General features: G+C 44.5%; 1 protein-coding gene across 1 annotated transcript in view; it reads left to right on the top strand.

The window, feature by feature from the left end:
• Positions 1 to 408: 408 nt before the first annotated feature.
• LOC125954245 (protein sax-3-like) overlaps positions 409 to 23,358 on the top strand; it is a 60,188-nt gene continuing 37,238 nt past the window's right edge. The window contains 1 exon segment of the mRNA XM_049684381.1: positions 409 to 1,194. Within this exon segment, the coding sequence (XP_049540338.1) occupies positions 1,131 to 1,194 (64 nt within the window). The 5' untranslated portion in view covers positions 409 to 1,130.

Here is a 23,358-nt window from a genome sequence, read left to right as displayed (position 1 = left end):
TTTGCTGCAACCGCATATGGTTTTCGTTGTCCATACCAAAGAAGATTGCAAATTATAGACTCCCGGAGGCGCAGCAGGCTGATCCTTCCAAATGTCGATCGCCTTGACAACAACTCAGCGTGCCCGGCGGTAGCGAATAACGATCTGAAAAGGAATGTATTTATAGCGTGAGCTAGAATTATGAATCCACCATTCTCCTTCTCCAGACATCCCGCCAGACTTTTGCTCCCATAAATTAAAACCCTTTTTTTCTTGTCTCGCATATTATTTCCAGAACGCGGTGGCGGCGTCTTCGGAAGAACGTCGATGAGAATCGTCTGTACCTTCGACAGCAATAGCAGCAGCAGCAACGAAGACGACGGAAACAAGGCAGCCAACTAGCGAGGCAACGCCATCACTCTTGTGTAAATAGAAGATTATTTGGTAAACAAATTCGTTACCAAAAAAACCCGGCAACCGGTAAGACAAGTAGGAGAAGAAGAGTGTGTGTTGTGGTTGAGACACGGTGTGTTGCTGCTTCTTGGAGGATCGCCTCTAGAGAAAAAAGGTGGCCGTGTCCTGCGGCAGCAAAGAAAAGGGTCTCCGAGAGACCAGGTCCCCTGGACCAATTATATACGCGACGCGACGAAGCCGGTGACGGTGCCAGGCACATCATCAGCTCTTACATTCCAGTTGCTGTAGGGTGCTCGCCCGCGGGGTGTTTGTCGGTGTTTGCTTCGATTTGTCGGCCAGAAGATGGTCATACCTCCAGTACACATGGCCTTCCCTTCGATTGTGGCTGCGGTTGCGGCTTTTCGGTTGAAAATATGGAAATAATGACCTGCGATCAACGTCGTCAAAAGTGTGTGTTTTTGTGTACGTGTCCGTGTATGTCGTGTGTATTAGAAGCAGCTCTGTAGATCGAGTGAACGAATCCAGACGCGGGAGTGTGCGTGTGCGTGTATTAAAATATCTATTGTGAAGCGATCACGAGATCGTTTGTGAGATCGACCGAAGAGTCGAGCGCCGATGTTGCAAAAGTGTTGCCGCGTTGTGGTGTGTCGCGTGTGTTAAGTGCACGAATCCTGGAAGGATCACTCAATGAGCCTCGTTGATACAGCAGGTACCAGGAAGCGTCCATCAAGTCAACCATGGATTACCGGATCATGCTGCTGATGGTGTGCCTGGGATTGATCCTTTCACCGACTGTCCAAGGTAAGTGTCGGACTGTAATTGTGAATCAAAACCGTAGTAGGCTACTCTAGAAGAGTTACTACTCCTTTAACACGACCGAGACTTGCACAAAATGGTTCATTAAAGTTAAGTGCCGAGGAGAGCAACGATTTTCCGTCGCGAAACAAAAGTACTAACCGGTAACGTCCCTCACCGATTACACCGCGTGAACTTTAACGCCAGTAACTATCTGCAACTTCTTAATTAATTTAACAACGTCATCTAGGTGACATCAATCAGATTAAGTACCTAGTACTTTTTCTTCGAAACGGTTTGCTTCGTCGATCTATTGCGAGGTGCGGAGGAGGTGCTCATTATCACCGAGCAGAGCGGTGCGGGTCATGGCCATGGCAGCTAACTGGCGAAAGTAATTTGTGTCGCCATCGTAGCACAGCAACAGAACGGGGAATGCCAAAGACACTGTCCTTAAGACGTGCAAAGCTGACGGAAGTGGTATAGAAGAAATTGTTTAATTTAATTTAAGAGCCCTTCCACCGTAAGCCGGTTGATTTATCAGCAGTCGCCGGTCCTCGTCCTCAGCGCACCAACTTACCGCGGTCCTGAGGTGCTGTGTCCTTGGCTCAAGGCTCTCTGGCTCTCTCTGTCTCTTTGGCGTTTTCGTTGTGAAGCTGTTATGCTTCTTGTTATTTTCTTTTCGCACACGAAACCGAGCATCTTGTTCCGCTCGTAGCCCGTTCTTCGTAGCTGCATCTTCCAGGGGTCATCAGACGATCCGACCGGTCCAGCCCTGTGCAAGGGTTTTTGGGCATCTCGCCAGCGAGCGCCAGACCTTGCACACCAATAAGTGGAAAGTCCCCGTCGTTCCGGAGGCCACGACACGCGGGGACGCTCTCAAGCCGGTCTCGACTTTTGTTTTAATTTATCTGTTCTGTGTAGACGAGTTGGACCTGTGGAGGAACCTTTTTGAGGAGCTTTTGGAGCCCTCAGAGGCACCGCCGGGGGTGCGGCGTGTGTTCACGACGTATTTCCTCGGGCCGCGGTGCGAAGAGTAATTGAGATCAAAGTTGCCGGCGCCGTGGTGGACGTGACACCACAACAACTCCGCTTGAGCTGAGCGGCTTGAGAGATCATCATCTTCTTCGTTTCCGGTCTCCGGTACCCAGGGACCCCGAGGGGGAAATTCTGCGCTTATCGAACATCGCACAAACATCATCTCGGGAACCCAACGAGAAATCGCGAAACAAACAATTTGAACGACTTCGCAAAGACGTTGCAGACTTCTGCCCGGCGAAGGTGGTCGTTGACGGGTCGCACGGGGGAGTGGGTTTCAGTTACTAATGAATTTACTTGTGTGCAATTCTTCTCCAGCATCTTCCGCTTGTTGGAAGCCGTGCGGTGGAATATACGGTCACGGGGCCGGGGGCTACGGAATTAAAAGATACTTATCTGCATAAAATTATCTTGCCCAACACCGGCAGCACACGACAGCCACAGTGTTCAAGATTTTTGGGGACTTGCGCGGAACTTGCAACGGTATCTCGTTGTCCGGATCATATTTTTCGCAAAGAGGCACAGGTTCGTTCCCTTGTTTCGCGAGGGCACAACGTTGTCGTCGTTGCTGCTGAATGCGGTTGCGTTCGCTTCTCGTCTTTGGGAAGACATCATAATGATATTCATTTACTGGCTGGCTGGCTTGCTTGCTGGCGAGCCAGGGGAAAGTTCCCGTTGGCTACCTAGCTAGTGGCTGGGATGATAAGAATAATTTCCTGGTTCCCTGGCTGCTGCTGCTGCTGGTGCTGGTTCGCTTGTTAACGGTGTTGTCTTAGTTGCTTCGTCGAGCAGCGCAGAGATGGAATTTAATGGAAATTACCCGAATTAAACGACAGTTTTCCTGGGGTCCTTGTTGAGAGGGAGGGACACAGCCAGACAGATACGCAGATAGACAGACAGAAGAGGAGCCGGTGCCATAGCGGTGGCCGTTTGCCGTTGATTGCACGATTAAAAGCGCGTCGAGAAACCGAAATTGTGGAAATGACAATCTAAAGTTATGCTGCTGCTGCTGAAGCTGGAGCCGAAGTCTGGAGGTTGTTGTCTTGAAGTAACGCATTTCGTTGCGTGAGAGAGAATGGTAAAACCGGAAGCAGTAATTGGAGTATTGGTACATTGGGGATTGAGTTTTTCTTTGGGATTTATTTGATAAAGTGGTAGCACTCCAGGGAGTGTCTTGGGTTGTTGTGAGACGTTCAACACATCAGGAGTGATTTAGATTATGTGAGGTCTATAGTTGATTAGTGCGAACAAAAAGGTGTTTTAATGTGTTTGCTATCAGCTATATTTGAATATCGCTTTCGTTTTCTGATATTACTGGCATTCATTACAGTAAATTTGCAACATTGCATAATACGCAAATTTTAGTTTTTTTTGTCTACTTTTTTAATTCATGGAATAGTAAATTGCAAGAATAATAATTTCCTTTAGTTTTCCCTTCATCACTGAGTTTTTCTGTGGCTAGTTTTCTTTTGTAATTAATTTTATTATTATTTTTATTATTAAAATTAGTTATAAAATTAATTATAAATTATTACTATATTATTTTTTTTAAATTTTTGTAAGAAACATATTTTGTGGTTTCGTTTCTTTTACTATAAACATTAGTCTGCGAGCAAGACCCATGCAATGTATTCTTTATGTGCATATTTATAAAAAAATATTTGAAACTTTTAGGTAAATTGATGTTTTACTTGCAATAACATAATATGAACATATTACATGAAAGTGTTAACTAATATACGAGTTAGAAACATGCTAAAGAATGAACGAAACAAGACATTCCGTTACCATTTTAAACGAAATTGTAACAAATGTAAAGAAAAGTAAAGAAAATATTTGGCTTTCCCCTCCTTACATGCAAGGAACAGGAACGGAAAACAAATGTAAATCAGTTCATTGTCAGACAGGCGCAAATAGCTTCATCTGCCCGTTTTTGAACGCTTGACTTGAATGTTTTGCTTTAAAACCCAATCTCTTTGGTTCATTGGGTGTGAGTTTGGTCGATAAAAGGCTAATATTTCCTACATTTTCAAAGCATAACACCGCTCCCCCCCTTGGAGTCCAGTAGGAGCGCCGTTCAACTTTTGAAGAAACATCTCAACAACCAAACCAACTCCGAATGATACACTTGAGCGGAGAAAATGTGGGTCCCGAAAAATGGCGAGGAAAAAGTTTTCACTCCGATACCCCGGCTCCGAAACTTTGACCCTTGTTTACGCGAATTTACGCTTCGCTTTGTTCAACCTCACGTTAGGATGTGAGTCATACCTTCACAACTTTCTTCCACGAAGGGACTTCCTAGGGAGGGCCAAGGAAGGGACTTCCTAGGGAGGGACGGGTAGGTTATATCCCCTTCCTCGACTTTGGTTTCTTGCTGCACACCGTATGCTCTAAGATTGAAGTATTGCTCCGGGGGTCCTTTACAATCTGTTGCCCATTATCGGAACATCGTTCCAGCCCGTTTCTCCAATACTTCGGGCAATATAAAGTTGGAATTACGTTCGACCATCAGGTCGAACATCACCAAATATCTCGCTAACTCAATCATATTTCCCATTTTCCTGCCTTCAACCGACCAACGCTCGTATGTGTTTTGTGAACATTAGGGAAAGCTGTTGTTACCTCACTTTTCACAGCGAACGTGTGCCTTTCGTTCCACATTCATAGCGATAGTTTCAGTTTGCGAAGTCGAAAGTGCCGCCAAACTTCGATTCATTCGGGCAGTGGAATGTTCGGCTGGAACATTTCCTAGCATCGACCGGGGGTTCGAATGGTCCGTCTTTGTCGTGGAGCGCTTTATGGCGCAAGAGGGGGACCTCCGCGGACCACCATTTCACTGATCCGGCCACTTGCTCTGGCGGGCCTGCCTTGTTTATGGACAAACTTTTTTAATAAGAGATTTGAATTAAAAGATAAATCCTGAAGTCTATAGATGGCGCTTGCTGCCCCGTAAGAACGGAACTCACCGGACATGTATTGCCAGTGATTCGAAGCCAAGTTCTCGCCGCCACGCCAAGAATATATACAAGCATCCACTGGACGCTTCCCGATTTTCTTATCGATCCTTCTTTAAAGATCCGGTAGTGAAATCCAGCTTCCCGTTAAAGCAACGCGGGAAGCTGCAGGCTTTTCTTGGCGCCCTCGGTCGACGTGGTCGATAAATGGATGTCAGTTTGTGGGTAGCAGGTGGAATTGATTACCTTTAATTCTTCATTTATTTGCCTATTGTTCCCGGGGTTCCGACGGCCAAACTCAACGCCATGTCCATAATTTATGCCAAACCCCCTGCGCCACCCGGTTTAACGGGTCTGGTAAACATTGTTTTTTCGGTCCGAAAATGTGCCTTTCCTCGAAGACGTCCCTTCGCGATTTCTGTTGGTTTTATGCCCCAGTCCGCCGTGCTACCACTTCCTTACTTTCCTGTTGCCAAAAAAAAAAGATCAATAATTCCCTCTCTTCGGTCCGTTTCGTAATTTATGACTTGCTGGACAAGACGCTCGGTTTGTGTGTGTGTGTGTGGTGTAGAAGGTCGCTCCTTTGGCATATCCTAAGGAGGGAGAGAACCAATTTCGCGCTTCTTCCCTTCGGAGAATTTCCGTCCCAAGAACACCCGGCCACCGCATTCTGATAGTTTGTTCTTTCTTACAATTTTGCGAGGGCCCCCGGTAGCCCTAAGATTGTCTCCTGGTGGTGGCTCCGTGGGCGACAGCGCCTGCTGCGTGATGGTCCACCTTCGATTTTCGTGTTTTGCTTAGAACTCCAGGACGAGGACGACGCCTTCTATGCTCTGTGGTGGGGAGCGAAGCATTAAAGTTGAAATATTCATTCAGGGTTGGCTGCGCCGACGACGTTGCAGGGACATAAAATACGAATGTTTACCTTCAAGGTGGCGCGCACCATAAACTGGCGCGCGGAGAAAGCCCTGGCTAATATTTTATCACAAAAGGGTCGCGCGCAAACGTGGCAGTTTTTATTGTACTAAGCCAGGATTTTACTATTTTTGTTGTAAGAAAATAAGGAATTTAAGGACGAAAATGTATGGTGTAAGAAAAACTCCAGTAAACAATGGCTAATAAATAAAATATCAAATCAAAGTCACAATTCTCCATGAAAAGTAAAACCTTCAAGATGAAACACTAATTATAGAAGGCACAACAAATTTATTTATCAGTTCTGTACATCCCATTTGTTTGTTTTTTGATTTATTTATGTCTTTGTGTTCTTTTATTAATTGATTAACTTTATCATTTGATGTCTTGTAATATATTTCTGGTACACGCTCTGCTCTGATACACGAATGCTTACCACAATCGCAAGGCAGCTGGAGAACATTTTAAATTCCATTCAAGTATATAACAAATGCAGCGCAATGAAACTATTGCATATTTATTTCACTGATATACGAACGCAATGCAACGATAATTCGCCTTAACAGTTCTTAGCATTAAAGTTGGAATATTGTACTGCTACCTTTCTGTTTGCTTTATAATGTTGGTTTGGAACAATTTAGCACCTTTTCCTTGATTTTTTCTCTATTTTTTACTCTTTGTTTCACGCTTCTGTTTGTATCCTTCTGGACTATTTTCATTTTACAATACTTCAGAAAATCCTAAATCAAAGTAAGGTGCATAAAACCAAGTTATACTGTCTTATCTGCAAGCAAACCTTTGCAGCCATTTTTCTGCAAAGCATAAAGCCACTTTTGTTATCCCTTATCCAAGTACGCTGTTTTATAGCTCCCGACCTCCGAGCAACTTTTATTGATTCTTCCTGGATCGATTTTTCCATTGTACACTGTGCCCGGTGTGCCCGGTGTGTGCTTACGACGTAAAATGCTTTCCTTCTTCGCGTCGGCCCGTAATCTAACAACAGTTCCCCAGTTCCGTTTTTGGGTCTATGAGGGGTTGAAACATCCCCAGACACACGCACGTGTTCCACCTTCGACAGTGTACACTCCGATAGACTTCGGGGGTGTCCGTCTCCCACCCCCAGGCCCAAAAACAGCATTTCCACTGCAACACACACCGAAACCCCGAACCGAGGACGTGTTAGATTCTTTTTCCGTTCCAGCCCCCCCCCCCCCCCAAACCGACCAACGTGCAACCATTTAGACCATTTTCATTCCATCCCCTTCGCGGCTCGTTTCGGGTGGTCCGTTATCTTGAACTTGATCTTGGTTGGCGTTGGTTGGCGGCGTTGTTGGTGGCAACAGCGGGACTCCACGAACTGCAGGAAAATGGGGTTATGGCAACGCTCGCTCGACCGCTGTCGTCACACCATCTGTTCGGCAGTCAGAGGGGAGAGGAGAGGGGGTGCTGGAAGATAAGGACGAGTAGCACCCGAATCGGACCGGACATTCGGCTCGCATACCTCCTCGTACACGTGCACGCGCGTGTGTGTGTGCGAGCGCTTCTTCGTCGCCATTTTCATCGCAACCCCAAAGGTCAGGCGCCCAAGAGAGAAAAATGCGCCTCCATTCGTCCTGGGCGAACGAAGCGAACGAAGAAAAATGATCATTAAACTCATTTCAGTCCTCTATTTCCCTCCTTTTTCCACCGTTTTTACGGTGGAAAAATAGTTGGGGAGCATTCGAGAATGAGGGGTGCAGGAAGTTGCTGAATTGTCTTGCGTTTGTGTCTCGCGCCATGTTTATGCGAGGGAAAGGAGCATGATGATGACGGGGGGGAGTTGGCAAAGGAACACTTTTCTTCATTTCCCGCGGCCAGCCAGCCAACCTTTGAAGCGCTGCTGGTACCTGGGGTCCTCGGAAGTACGTGAAAATCCCCAACACAAAATCCCCTCAGACATGCAATCGCTTTTCTCTGTTGTTATGAAAAAAGGCGTCTCCACCATCACCAGCAGCTACTTCTCACCACTTCTTCACCTGCACACACACACACGGCGCTGCTGAGAATGGAAATTGTAACAAAAAAGCAAATGGAACCCAAATGAAGGGCGGAAGTTATTGTCCGGAGAATACACACGCGCCATAACCAAACGCTTGGTCGCTGGTGGTGGAAATTCGCTTTTCCGCCTCGAGGAACGGCATGCTGACGGTGTGTATTCGGTTACAGGACGCGTCGCGTCGTCGTCGTCGTCCTTTTTCGCGCAAAACAAACGAGACAAAGACACACCGTTCGGTGTGTCTGTGTGTGCGCATCCCAGTCACCGGGCCGCCATCACCGCCATTTTGTGGCCTTACTGCCTAATTTGCTCCCTCACGTGATGTGCATTCGTGAAACGTCGTCTGGCTTGATGGTGTATGGTCTCCCCCCCGGGCCAGCATGCCAACAGTGTCCAAGGTTTGTGTATTGTTTTTGTTTGTCCCTTCCCACCACACACACACCTTTGGAGTTTGGAGCATTTGGGGTGCGAGGATACTGCTCCTGCTGCTTCCTTGTCCGTGGTGGTGGTTGAGTGTCTCCCTGGGTCGCACCAAGGGTTTTGTTTTCAACACCCCTTCAGCCCGAGGAGAAGGAGCACGACTCCGCTTGTTCTGTGTTCTTTGTGCAGCAAAAAAACAAAAAGCGTCGACCGCTGGCAGCAGTGGGTGGTGTTTCAGGTGTTGAGTTGAGCGAGGTTTATTCGTACCCCGCACTCTGCGTGTTTTTTTTTTTGTTACAGTCTATGGAGCCCGTGGAATGGAAAACTTTAAGTTTTCTCTTCGCCTTCACCATTTCGTATGCGAGCGTTGTATTTGTAATATTTGTTGAGCGGCGATTGTGTTGCTTTTATCTGCAAAGTTTTGATTACTCTGCGCGTACTTTTTTGTGCCTTAAGACGAATACTTTAGTTGAGGATGCTTTTACTATATTAATGAGATGAGCTGTTTTAAGATTTTGAATTAGATAAATTAAAATAATGATAAATTAGATATGATTTTGAATGAGATAAATTTTCTTTTAATCAGTCATTAATTCATATAGAAAGATTTCACTCGGATTTTAAACGTCGTACAGTCTGCAATATAAAAATAAGCCAAATTCTGAACATCTCTTCGTAACCTCAGGGACCACAACAGGAGCCATGAACGCTTACTAATAACAATTGCGCTCTTCGTGACTCAGACCAGTCCCGAGATGGACGAGTCAACGACGGGACGACGTGAAACGCTCAATCTCAGTTTTCGGTGAATGCGAATCGTGCACAAAAGTGTACTGTAACGGTTATCTACAAGCAACCAACATAAAAGAGGTAGTGTTTAGTTACAAAAATATGCCGTCATATTCTTCTGTACTCACTATCGCCTTGCCTTTGCCGACATGCTGTTTCCGGTTGTTGCGATATTTTTGTGAATCATCTGATGATGTGGCATTTCAATTATTCATGCAATTTCATAAAATTATCTTACAAATAGTAACAAGACCCTGCGATGGGGTCTCCATACAACTTCAAAGATTGAAACCCATTCTAGAACATTATGGTTATCGTTTCCGTTTTAGAGGCTCTCATAGATCATAAAATATTTATTTTGTCAAATTTTATAATGGTCAAACAATGTTAGTAAAAGTTGCACCTAATCTTGATTTTTGCATCATTGACATTCGACGAAATAATGGAATCAGTAAATTTGAGCTTTGATACACATGATATCGCATGCTTCGTGCGCATTAGTTTGTTAGTTTAAACGAAATTTTAATTCATTACAGGCACAATTCCAAATATGCGAGAATCGGTATGGGTTAACTGTGGAGTGACTGCCGTTAAGATCTTAAATCACAATATCTTTCAAATTTTTATAGTTTTGCTAGGCATCTTCTACTCCCACGCTCTTATAGTAATGCGATTGCGAAGTCTAGCGTCTGCAAATGATATTATTTTATAAACACTATAAGAAAAGTGAAACCAATGAAAGAAAACCAATGGTAGTTGAGATACAACTGTATAACCGTATGAAATCGGGAAAATCAGCTAGTTACTAAATAATATAGCTATTTATTTATTAGGAAAAATGTCCTATTCTTTTGGGGGTATGTCTAGAAACCCTTTTTTTTACCTTCGGTTAATAATTTCAATAACAGTCGACGCGGGATAAGAATTTAAGCAGTAAGCCACTCAAAATGTACGAATATTTAGACGCATTCTAGGTTGTTTAAGTTGAAACATTAAGTTGAAAACAAAAATGAGAATATGATTAAAAACCCTAAAAATTAAAAAAAAAAGTGAAGCTCTTTCCTAAATATATCAAGTGTTTCACAAAGCCTAGAAGCACCGAAGCAAACGCTTCTTCGAGACAGAACTTGTGACCAAAAACCAGTTAAAACGTTGTCCAGGTTTCGAACACACTCTCCCTAATTAAGATGAAAATCAGTAAGTTGATAATTTCATTGCTTTCAATAATGACTCAATCAGCGGACCATTACTTAATCAATTATTGATTCGTCAAGGTGTGTTCCGTCATTTCCGGCAGCTTCTATCCCTTCTATGCTCCGTTCTCACTCACTCCGCTCACTACCTCTCCTCCCATCTGTGTTGCTGTGCGTACGGACTACTGATGTCTCAAAGAAATCACTTACTAAGCGAACCAACTGTGCCAAGGCGAGGCCCTTCGAGGCGGAGAATGTGTATGTTACTGATTGAATAATGTTATTCGACAACTTTATGACACGCCGGCCGGGTCATAAAAAATAAGATCGGCCGCATCCTTTTTCCCTCCTCGAGAAGCCACAAGGAAGAGGCGAAAGCTTCGGGCGTTGATCGTCGTGAAAGGTGGATGATCTTTATTTAAAGCTTTAATTTGGACGACGACGCAGGCGACGTCGACGATGGTGACGTCGAACATGTACCGGAGAGGGCCACCCCGGCAATCCGATATGATCAACGTGATTAAGCGAATGAGCCATAAAATTTTAACCTCTCCTCTCGGCACGGCCCGGAGTGCAGTCATCCGGGCAATTCGGGAATCACTTTTCAATCCTCTCGCCGTCGCCGAGGTTACTGTCTGTCTGTCTGTCTCTGTGCCAGGCCATGCTGAGATAGTAGCTTGTTCACGGGGTCTGTGGGACTGTTGGAAAAGGCGCCTGATAATAGCCGTGGCCGGTGTTTCGGGACAGGGAAAGGATATCGATTTCTCTCGGCCTTAAAGTCGTCCTGTCCAGTCAGTCGGGAAGGAGAGGTGGCTAAGGAGCGGCATTTATTTGCATCGAATTTAGCGCACCGATGCACCGCGTCGTGGTGGTGGTGCAACGGTGCATGCTGCTGACACATATATTTCACGCAGAATTCTTTCGCTTTCCGGCAATAATCCGGCGGCATTGGTGGTTCGTGTCTGTGTTTGTCACTGAATTACGATCATTAAGAAAACAGAAAGCTGTAAATTGGATATCAATTTACGCACTATTTAACGTAACGGATATGTACACGTTGGATGGCCAGAGACCCGGGGGATCACCCAAGAAGAAACCCCGGTCGCCGATCTGCCTGCCGGCATGTGCCACATATTGTTTTCAATTTTACGATTGACTTTGATTCGCTTGATGGGCGTTGGGGGATTTTTTGACATCGGTCTTATGAAATCGTGGCAATTGAGTGATTAAGTTTCGTAAAATATTGTTTGTGGGATGACCCAAGGTCCCCAAGGGGTGTGGGAGTATCTTAACCTGTTCTGTTTTTTGGCTGTTATCGTAACCTTTCTCCTCATTTTCCAATGGATATCTTGGAACGATATCCGTTGTTGTTAGAATTGAAATATTGACCAAAATCGCCGGCTTTTTCGATTAGCTATTAGATTTATACATTTTAAAGTATAAAAGTTACTCAAATTAATATAAAGTCCGTAACTATGCCTTTAATTTTGACTTACCCTTTCTAGGAGTAAGACAACCTCAAAGATTCCAGTATTGAGGATATACTTCATATCGTGTTTCGAGCTGCGATTTGTTTATGCTATCATAGAGTTGTACAACTGTTTGTTTTGGATGAGTATCCCAATAGCAACCCAAAGAACCGATGAAGCTGTCAAAAAGCACTTGACATTTCTTTATCTGGCAACGCGCTCGAAGTATTGCTTCATCTTGCATACCACAGACTCCATAGCAGCCCCAACGGTGTCGAAGTAATCGGATTAGCCTGGCAAGAAACGATGGTGGCGGCGACGAGTGAGAGTAGTTTTCATTTTCACGCCCAAACCCAAAAACGCACTTCTCAATCGGGGATGAATTATGCCGCATGCCCGCTCTTCGAGTGGGAAGTACGTGTAGGGCCTGTGAGCGATCATAAATTTGAATTAAGCTCAACTGTTAAGTGCGCCTTAGAGGGCTATAGCTGCGCGATGTTGAAAAGACGAACACGAAGAAGAACATGACCCTTTGACTATATGGAATGGGCAGGCATTAGAGCGAAGAAGTGGCGTCGGCATTTCTTACTTCGGCCGTCGTATCTGTGCGCCTAGAGGTCTGGTTTTTGGGAAACTTCTGGTGCCGAAATGTGTCACATTTGAATTGCTCCAAAGACTCCCCGATACGCGGCTAGAGCCCGGTAGAGCCGCCGCATTTGTTTATTGATAAATTGTGACCTTTTCAAATGAAGCCCTTTCGGAGTGATAGTGGAGTGGTGCTGCTCAGCCCGAGAGAGAGAGCGGGTCTCTTATGGGTGGAGTGTCGTAAAACAATTCAGCTTCAGCATCGGCAGCAGCGTCGCGTTCACACGTCGTCGGTTGTTTCGGAAGGGAATGCCTGGCACATGCACCACGTGCAGCATGTGGTATGGTATGGCTTATATCATGTTGCCCATGATTATGTTGTCTAAGAAGTTCACACACCGAGAGGTCATAAAGAGCATTTACTGGGGCTCGGTGATGGTACATGTGTACCAGCATGTGAGCAGCAAGGCTTTGACTTTATTGTGTTATACAAGCCCGTATCAAGCAGCTCTTCGGCTTTCTGATACAAATAGGTTCTGAAAAATAACACGATTTAAGGAAGAAAAACATGATTACAAACATTTCAGACACTTAAGAAAAGAAAAGAATTTGCGTTGCTTATTCTTATCACTCAAATCTGGTAATCTGGTAGCAAATAAGTTCTATAAATCTCGTACAAAGACTTTTTAAATGTCAGAGCCCCTGCACATTGCTAGGGATACACAACATCGTTACAGAAAGTAGTGTAGCATTGATTATGGTACTAAAAGATTCGTTAGAAGTAAAATTTAATGCAAATACTTTAAATCTATCGTGTTACTAAGCCAAGAGATTATCCACTCTGTTATCCAGTATGGTGAATTTTGTGTACTATGGAATATAGTATTCATTTGTTCCACAATGACTAAGAGAGTTTTTATTTTATAGGTATAGTTCAATTAAATAATTTCGATCAAATTATGCAAAATCTTTATTCGATCAGATACTAATGTTTGTATTAAATGATGTTCAAATTTTTGAATTGAAGTTTAATATTAACATCTTTAAAAAAATAGAAAATAATTTGCGTATCGAAGTAGTATGAAAATTAAAACAGTCACATCATCATTAAAAAGACAGACAATCAATGATCATATTACGTAGAGTCTTTATTCGATCCAATACTAATGTTTGTTTCAAATAATATAGAAAACAAGATCGATGTTAACAGCTTTAAAAAAATAGAAAATAATTTGCGTCTTGAAATAGTATGATTTTTTTAATTAAAACAGTAACATGACCAATCATTAAAAAAACAGACAATCTAAAAGGCAATTGCGGATGCCAATCATTTGTTTCGAAATGCAATTAAACGTTGATTTTGACTACCGAACCCCGTCATATTCCTGGGCGCTTCGGGTTTGTGTACAGCGTGCCTACAATTTAATTATTTCTCCTCCACATTGTGCCTGATTTGTGACATGGCGTCGCATGGTAGTAAACAGGCACAAGCAAGGTATAATAAAAATGGAGAAAAAAAATCCTCCCACCCTGAAAGTATCGCGTCAAACATCAACCCCACACACACACATTCTGGCATTGTCTGGCGTGGTGGCGTTTGGGTGACATACCTGGTACGCACCTGAGTCTCGCCCTCCACGAATAACTGTACGTTGTAGAAGGCGTAAAGAACACCAGCAGGAAGAGAGCATAGTGGAGGAAGGTTTGGAGAAAGAGAGTCACGGTTATGTTGTGTATTTGCATGCGCTACATCACTTTTTAACTATCCACACAGCGAGCCAGGGCCGGGGTTCGGAACATGGAGGTGATTGCGATGTGTTCTGTTGCCTGTTGTTTCGTGGCCCTCGGCATTTGGCACGGTTCTTGATGTCGCTTCGTTTTACGCTCGTCTTGTAATTATATTTGAATCAAACCAGTCCTGGGGAGTCCAGCCCAGTCTGACGCGTGTGTGTGTATTCGTCGCCCAGTTGGTGCTGTCTGTCTGTCTGGACACAACAGGGCAGAGAGCATTTTTATGGCGACGCCAATTCGACGTACTTCGGTTGTTAACATAACCCGGGTACACACCTGATTTTGGCAGCGATTCTCGCTCTGCGTTCTGCGTATCTGCGTTTTGTGTTGTTTCATTTTCTGATTGGGAGAAAGACCTACTACACACTATATCGCTCTCTCTCCCGTTGTTTTATGAGTCACAAACAGGGAACAAATGAGACCCCCAAGAACACGGAGTAGGCTGGACCACGCACTTCTGTCACATGATGGTGGCGGTGGTGGTTTCTGCCACCGAAAAAAGGGCGACTCTATTTGTCCGGTGGTGGTTTTGGGGTACGACGCATGTTGCGTCTGGCTTTCTCTGATTTACGAGATAGTGTTTCCTCACCCTTCGGGGTGTGTTCTAGGACCTCGGCCACTTCCCCCCTTGCCACGACACAGGTTTATGGCACTTTATATGGCACTCCGCATTTTATCGTGTTTCGGCAAAACATTATGCCACTAATAAAAGCGTTTTCATCGGGCATAGTTTTGCGGTCGCGCGCGCTGCTGCTGTTGCTGCTGCTGCTGCGGTCATTACGATCGACGATGGTATGTTGCCGCCGATCGTGCTAGGTCCACGTTGTCCGGAGATGGTGATTTTCGAGCCATAAAACCGAACATTTCTCAGCCACAGTATCCTACCTACGACGGGGCTGTTGTTTTAGTGACGCAGAAAAGCAAGCGCGCGCGCCAGGTCTGGCCTTACCTAGTGATTGCAACCGAGAAGTTGGTGTCTTTTACAGCTACACAGAAGGTGGTATGTTGCGCAGAGCCTCGGACGCAGATCGTCGCGAACATTACCGGGAAACCGAGAAGTGGGGGAATTAGCATGACATGCAAATGAGATGTTGAAGGATAGCGCAAGAAGAAACGCCGTGTGTGTAGTCATGAGAAACATGTACATAGCGCGTGTAAAGTGTCGAGGGTTTGTTGGGTTTCTTTTTTTCATCGCGATTTTCCGGGAATACCATGACCACCAGGTGTCGTCATCTGGTGCTTGCTGGTCCATCTTTTGATGCCCCGGTACCGTGTGTGATGGTGGTGGTACCTTTCTAATTTACCGCTACTACATTGTCATTAATGGTTTTTGCTTGTTTTTTTGTTTTTTGTGGTTGTTTCTTCTCGCGCTTGAGGAATGCGTGCATATTATTAACACTCTCGACTGAGAATTGGCAGTTGCGAAGGGTTTTGGGGGGGAGCATCTTTCATCGTTATGCTCGTAAAATGATCGCTAAGGAAGCTTAGTTGCTGATCTGCATGGCAATGTGCAGAAAAATATTTTTAACAGCTATCCTCTTCATTCGATAGCTTTTTGAAGAATTCTTCATTTTTGTGTTTGTTGACATTGTTTTGTCCAAAAATTGTTTTATTTTGAAGCGAAAAGAGGTCGAGCACCTACCTTTATCTTTTAGGTTGAAGTGTATTAATATTTTAGTTAGAAAAAATGACTGAATCAAAATGTAACGGTTCCGGCCAATTATGATCAGGTTTACTGCTTTAGAAAGGACACAATTTATAATGGTCTACAGGTATAAGTCACTTTCGAGTGCACCCACGAACGGACTGTTGGGCAATAGTATATTGTCAACAAATCGATGGCCCGCGGTCTCAATTAAGCCCGATGGTTTCTCAATGCGATTCTTGATTTCAAACAATCTCTATCTCTACAGTGCTAAGGGCCAGAATTGAATCTGAAATAATGAGCTTTTCATCTGGTACTGTTACTATGGCTGAGCGATATCTGGAGGCGGAGTGAACTAAGTAGTTTAGTCCACCGACGTGCAACTGGATAATTGGACGTTTTATTGATTAAATGTGCTCTAGATGCAAGTCGACAGCACATTTATCTATGTTCTGTTCTTTCTCGAATGTTTTGAGTTTCTGTTTCGTCCTTACTTGATTTAATTAACGTTCTGAACACCTTCTAGCAATATGAAAATTAAGGTATTTTTGATGCGCTTCAATATTATTATTTGTTGAGAAAAATATAAAATTATGCCAAAATATTTGCGTAATAACACTCACTAACTATGGCTAGAAAAATCGATTTCAAATGTGATCATTTAATAATAAACTGTTATTTAAAATAAAACCACAACCAATCGCTGTCGATGACCGACATGGTCTGCTACTTATAAAAAAAACCAATTAAACGACTATTGATCTACTTGCTACAGCGTCTGTCATAACAGATAACGTACAGACAACAGGGCATAGCGGAAAAAGCGGAGAAAACTAATTAAAACCACCTTACCACCACCATGGAAGGCAAATTCTCACAAAGAATCGTCTCAGAACGCAACGCAAATTGATGATTTATCGCTGCCTGAAAACTTTCTCGTCCTGCCAGGTTCTGGGCTATCTCGTGCAGAACTCGTCGTCCTGGGTAGGTCTTAGAACCTCACCTCGCAGTAAACCGCTTCTTTACCGACGGCGTTAAACGTGCAAGGATGAAAACTCGTTACTTTTCGCCCATTGTTACATGCAGCTGCTGCGAAAGCAGATTAACAATTTCCCATTTATTTGTTTATGTTTCATCAACAACAGCAGCAAAAAAGGTGGAGAAAAAAAGAGAATTTGCCATGCTAGAAAAACTAAGCAAATCTATGTTAGTAACCCTAGAGTTAGTAACCCTAAGTAAAACTAGCGTACCAGGTGGCGCCAACGACAGATTACTGGAGTTTCCTGCTCCACCTGATAGTGCTCTATACTTTCTCCTATCCCGGCTATCAGCTAAAACCTCGAAGCGAAGGAAAGTGAAAGCGAGGTAGAGGGACATCTGGCAGTGCTGGTGGTGGTGGTGCTGCTGCTGGTGATAGTGGTTGCATTGCTGCATAACGCAAAAAGCATCGTCCCACTTTTTACACGTCTAGTCACGACTGCCTCACGGGGAATTTGTCAAAGTGTTTCCGTCCTCCGTCCGTCCTCGTTTCTGTTTATGCTTCGCACTTCAGCTGCTACTCTGGCCACGGCACGTAGGGAGGATGCAGATGATGATGGGTGGTGCTGGCCAGTGCTACGTGCACCTGAGGGGCGATTTGAGTTGCCGCAAACCTGGGCACAGGTCTCACCTTAAGCGCTTCCGGAGCAACGGAGCTTGTCGCTTCTGCTTCTGCTCATCGGCAGATCATCGGCGCTTCTAAAGCGCGTGAATGGTGGGCACCCGTATGTAAAAGGATAAAGTTTCATCCGCTCACAACGACTACTACCACCACCGCCATGCACGACTGATCCCATGGTATTTAATTATTAACGATGTAATTATGAATAATGTGTCTAGTTTTGTAATTAGATTACAAGCCAAGCGCGCTAACTGTGTTGTTTTGCGTAGTACGGCCGCTGCGTTAGTTGTAGAAACTACTTTAAAGTGAACTACTACTTTATATTATCTTATGCGCACTTTTTAACGAAGATATTTTCTACAACAGCTACAAACAAGATGGAAATATTATTTAACATAACTCCATGGACCATGTTTCACTCAAACAAACCAAGTGCAGTATCTCGCGTGAAATGCTGCTGGCGCCGAACAGTCACTGACTCCCCGGCGTGATAATGTATGCTATCTTACATTGGATTGGAAGCATCGGCATGCAATTTCAATCAGCATCAGCATCACCCTTCTTCCTGTGACCTGCGGGAAATTTCGTTCGCAAACTACCTGGCAGTAATTGCTAGTGCTAGTAAGGTCCGCAGCGGATTGCTGTGTCCAGCTGTGTCCAGCGATAAATTGTAGCTTTTGGGGAAATACCTCAACGGTGGTATGTGCGCGGCGATTATGGCGAAATGGGTACCCGCCCTTGCCGCGGCATCGTATTAAGATCGTTGATTTCATTGCGAAAACTGCCCCGAAGCGCGGTTACCGCAACCTGGGTGAAGGTGTTGATGGAGTGCCACAAATAACAGACATCTTAGAAACGCGGAAACACACATTTCGCTTTCTTGCTCGCAAAGTGGTAGGTGGTCAAACGTTGCCAACGGGGGAACTGAGTGTCACCGCGGGACGGCTTGTTTTAGTTATTGGTTATTTATGCTTTTAAAATGTTATCACTTTCATCGAGCAAGTATATATTTAGTTTCAGTATACTTAAATGTATATTTTGTTTTGAGTGATAACATGAAAGAGATTCATAATAATACGCCACCTAAGAACTGGTCTAATAAAGTAATGTTCCTGTTGAGGTAACGACAAATGACACACAAAATCATACTTCAAGCGGAGAAACGTAAGCGATTCATGAAATAAAATATGGCTACCATTACATATTATTTATAATGCACCGTTACGACCATAATAAATTTCGAAACTCACCAGCTCCGCGAGAATTATGACTTCTTTTTGAGTCTTGGAGTAACGTATGGCTGGTCACACAGTATAAGGTTCCATGAGGATAGTTTCTACCTTCTAGTGCCCATACGGTTAGTACACACTACAAGCCAAGGTGTACGATACTAATGGTACATTCTTTACGTTCTTAGTGTTACTTTGAAATACGATCTGCGTCCCATCATCAAGATCGAGAAGTACGATAAAGCCATCTACAAAGGACGCTGTCGCTGGACTATGATAGAGAAATCAATGAGATTTATTCGGATTTCGACTTAGAAATCCCATCGAATTCGGTTAGAGCCTTATCATTTATGTGTGTGCGTGTGCGTTCCTGATGCGGCATTCTTTGCATCGTTTCGTGAATTTGAATATCTCAATAGCTATCATCGAAAATGTCTTTCCTGCAGCAGCAGCAGCAGCAGCAACAGCAGCAGCTCCATCAGAGGTTGATCCGTAAAATAACTCGCCCCCTTTTTTTTTTGACATGAAGCGTTGTGTTCCGTAAAATGACAGCTTCTAGGGTAGGCCCGCACAGTGTGCATAAAGCGCTTGACCCAAACACACACTCCGGTGAGCGAACTGCAACTTGACACTTTCGGGAAGGTCGACCTCTACCATAAATGGTCACTGAACATTTATCGATATCATCATCGGTGGTGGCTGCCATAGAGGAACCAATTTCTCGAGCCCTGGTTTTGGGGTACCGGTAAAAAAAAAACACTGGGACCGCTTTGTGGGCTCGGTTTGGCTCTTCCTCATTATACTTTGGTATTTTATAAAGGCTCAACACACCACGATTCGATGACACGGGCACTGGCGGCGGCCCGTGGCACCCGATTTGCATAATGTTGACTGTGTCGTTGCGCCCATTAGTATGCACGAAGCATACAAAGAAAACGAAATCATTTATGCTGTGAACAAGAATGTGTGCGAATGTCGATAAACAGAGAGCCGGCTATGGCCGGAGTGGCGGCAAGCACACAGCATCCACCATCACCACCACCACTACTAGCAGATGGGCGGATCAGGCGGATTGTTAAATGAAACGAAAACATATGCGCCCGGCGGCCGGCCAGTAAAACAAACTCTACTGGTTTCAATTTGATTGCAAATGAGCTGTTTCGAGAGTTTTGGGGCAAAAGATTTAAACAATAACGTTTAGTTTTTCAGTTTACTGTGGGCGAGATTTTCATAATTTATCGCTCAGTGTTTGGATTGGTTTGTAAAAGCCACTTTCGTAGCTTTTGGGACAGTGAAAATGAGATTTTAACAAATTAATTATTACACTAGAAGATGAGTAGAGTGTTTGAAGTTAATAGTAGGTATAATTATATTTCTATCATATTTTGTGCTTAAAAGAAGATTCAAAGACATTTTCATTGTTTCCCACCTTTTCGGCTTCGTTAGTATAAGCTTCTCTGTTCAGTTTTTGCTACAAAGTTATGCTCCATCATCTTCACCAGCCGAGAAGTAAGATTAATTACATCGATATGCAGAACATGTTCCATGCAGAACTTTGTCTGGAAATGTGCTACTGTAATCGCGTTAACAGCACCCGTCCTCAGACCATCATAACTGTATTCTGATAAAATTGATTTAATTAATTAGCGTTCCCCTGTAGCTTAATCAATGCCATTAGAGCTTTTCTGTGGCCAGCGGTGTTGCTATCCCTTTCCTTCAACACCATCACGGAGTTCTCTCTGAAAAAAACTTTTTCAAACCCCAAATCGAAAAAAAAACAGAATTCCTTTCACATTCACCAGCGCGATCGAAGCTAATTTAGAAAACCTCGTCAAACATTCAAAGCTACCTACCAAACGAAAACGAAGCAAAGAACCCCCCACAAAAAACCAATCATAAAAAGAATCGGATAAGCAAATGAAATGGTAAACGTTTGTCCAATCGCTCGAGAAATTAGCTTATCCTCCGGTCGAACGTATCAGGAAGTGATCATTCTCGGTTGGGGTCGAGGGGCCTTCTTGGGTCGGGAGGGTGCTGCCGAACGAGTTTTGATTAAAATTCTCAATTCCTTGATGGAGCCTTTTCCTTCCCATCGTCCCATCGGCGGCGGAGTCTTCCGGAGGGAGCTTTGTTTCTGACGGCTTCATTAAAAGTGATCCCAATTTTGTAGCGCGTCTGCGTTTTTCGCCATCGGTTTTACGGATCAGCAGCGGAATTCAACGCCGAATGCGATAGAAGAGTGTTCCTAGAGAGAGGGAGATGAAAAAAGCGGTGAATTCTACCAGTAGAACCAGTTTTTATTTTACCTATAAAGTGTTTGCCAAAATGAGGCGCATTGGGGGAGTTTATAAGTTCAGTGCCACCAAGAGGCGATATGTAGATCAGGCCGATGCAGATAATAATTAGTCTGCCATTAGTGTTCTGTCGTATCTTGGCCAATGCACACGCCGCCATGGGAATGAATTTAAATGCAGGACGACCGTTGTAGACGGTTTTAATGCATTCGGTGACCATGTCTGCGACAGTCGTAGTCTGAAACGTTGCTGAACGCGTGGCGCTGCATTTCATTCATTAAACATGTTGTCCATTGATTCAGGTATTCTTCAGGTGGTCTAGTGGAATGTCTTCCGTCAACCACCTACGTTGAGTGCAGCGTTCGAGGGGCGACGAATTTGGAATGCATCACTCGTAGTTAGATCACCTGTCAGGTGCATACGGAATAATGAAAACGCCCGGAGTAGACCACCGGTTGAGTGATGACATGTTGTACATGCTCGATGCAATGCTCTCCGATGCGTACCAGCTGTCAGTCATGCATGCATCACCAGTATTAATGGCAGTATAGTTGGATACTTTCAGTCAACGATAATTTGACTCTCTAACAACCAACCCAACATTCGATCAGTTAAAGTAAAGACAAGTTAAAATAGTTTTAAAAGAATAGACGAAACTTCACAAAGAAGTACCTAACACCAAGTGTTTTGGCCAACATCGGCGAATGAAATGATACGGTATAATCGAATGATTAACGCCGATGGCCAATGGTCCAACATCTGTATGCTTGATGTCTAGATGTATACCTTCCCCAGATACTGCTTGCTATCGAGATGCCTTGTATTCGCAGGGAAGGAGAAGGGAAGCAACCCTGAAACCGGGGACGATAAAGTGTCTTATCTGATAATCCACTCATTGAACCGGATGTTGTGCCATGTTGCCATGCTCCAATGCGACATAAAACCGAATGAGCTCATCATTTTCGATCCCTCACCATCGGGGCCATACGGACTGTGAGAGGAAACGGAAGTAAGACAGCCTCTCATTCGGTTTTTTGCCGCACCAAAATCTTGATCTCTCCTCCGTCAGTCGTCTCAGGTTCCTTGTACCTCCGCACCACTCCGCACAATGTCTCTCGGGGCATCTCTTTAGGTCAGCCTCGCCACTAGCAAACTCAGCAAACGGCAATAGGAAACATCACATTTGATTTCATTATTAAATCTGGACGCAAGATAAACATGAGCGATGCCACATTCCTGAATTAGAACGCTTTTAATATCGTCACTATGGCGTAGCGGACAAGCCGTCCGGGAGTAAGGAGAGAGGCAGACCCCTTGTGCTAACATACACATTCATGGTTTAATCACTGTCGAGCAAATGTGTGTGGATCCGTGTATATGGGTGGTGATGCTCCAGTATCCCGGAATGAAGAGACACATTCGTCCGACACCAGGAAGAGTAGATAGCTCTTTCGCCTCCCTCCCGAAAATCCGGAATTCAGCTCCATATCACCAAATGCACACCACGGATGTCTGGTAACTTATCGTGTTCCTGTGATCTCCCTTCTATATGTGACGCTCCCCACTCACACACACACACCCATTCGTCGTCCCGGCAACCGGCACCACCAGGCGATGGTGTTTATTTAATATTATAAGTTTTCGCCATTTTGTTTTCATTTGTGCCAGACGATGTCTACTACGTTGACGACGACCGCTCAATAGGGGCGCAGGGAGTCCTACTATCCCATAGTCCGATGGAGCTCTCCAGCTCCTCCAGCTCACTTATGGGATATTAATACAAGTCCCTCTTGGACTGATGGGTGGCTCCTGGATTGCCCTGGAATAATGGATCGGCAGCAGTAGTGCCGGTTTTGTCTCAAATTTGGCGCAACTTTAATACGACGGCAAAGGGCTACTGGCGTCAATTTGGGGAGCTCGATCCAGCGTTTAGATAACGGCGACGAACGGTGGCAACGTCGGAATTACGGCTGCTCGGCTATTAAAGAGTCCCGGCTACGGGCTACGGGCTCCCTCTGGCATCCAGCTACTACTAGGTGCCCGGTTGGTTGGTTGCTTGTGACTTCCGGTTTTTCGCTGGTGGCAGCCCCTATCCTAACCTCCGGATAGCAATCTATATCCCCTCGTATTTCCTCCTTTTTACCAGCTTAATAAAC

Source organism: Anopheles darlingi, chromosome 3, assembly GCF_943734745.1.
Source record: "Anopheles darlingi chromosome 3, idAnoDarlMG_H_01, whole genome shotgun sequence".
In the NCBI taxonomy this organism is placed as follows: Eukaryota; Metazoa; Arthropoda; class Insecta; order Diptera; family Culicidae; genus Anopheles; species Anopheles darlingi.
This window is presented reverse-complemented; position numbering and strand designations above follow the sequence as displayed.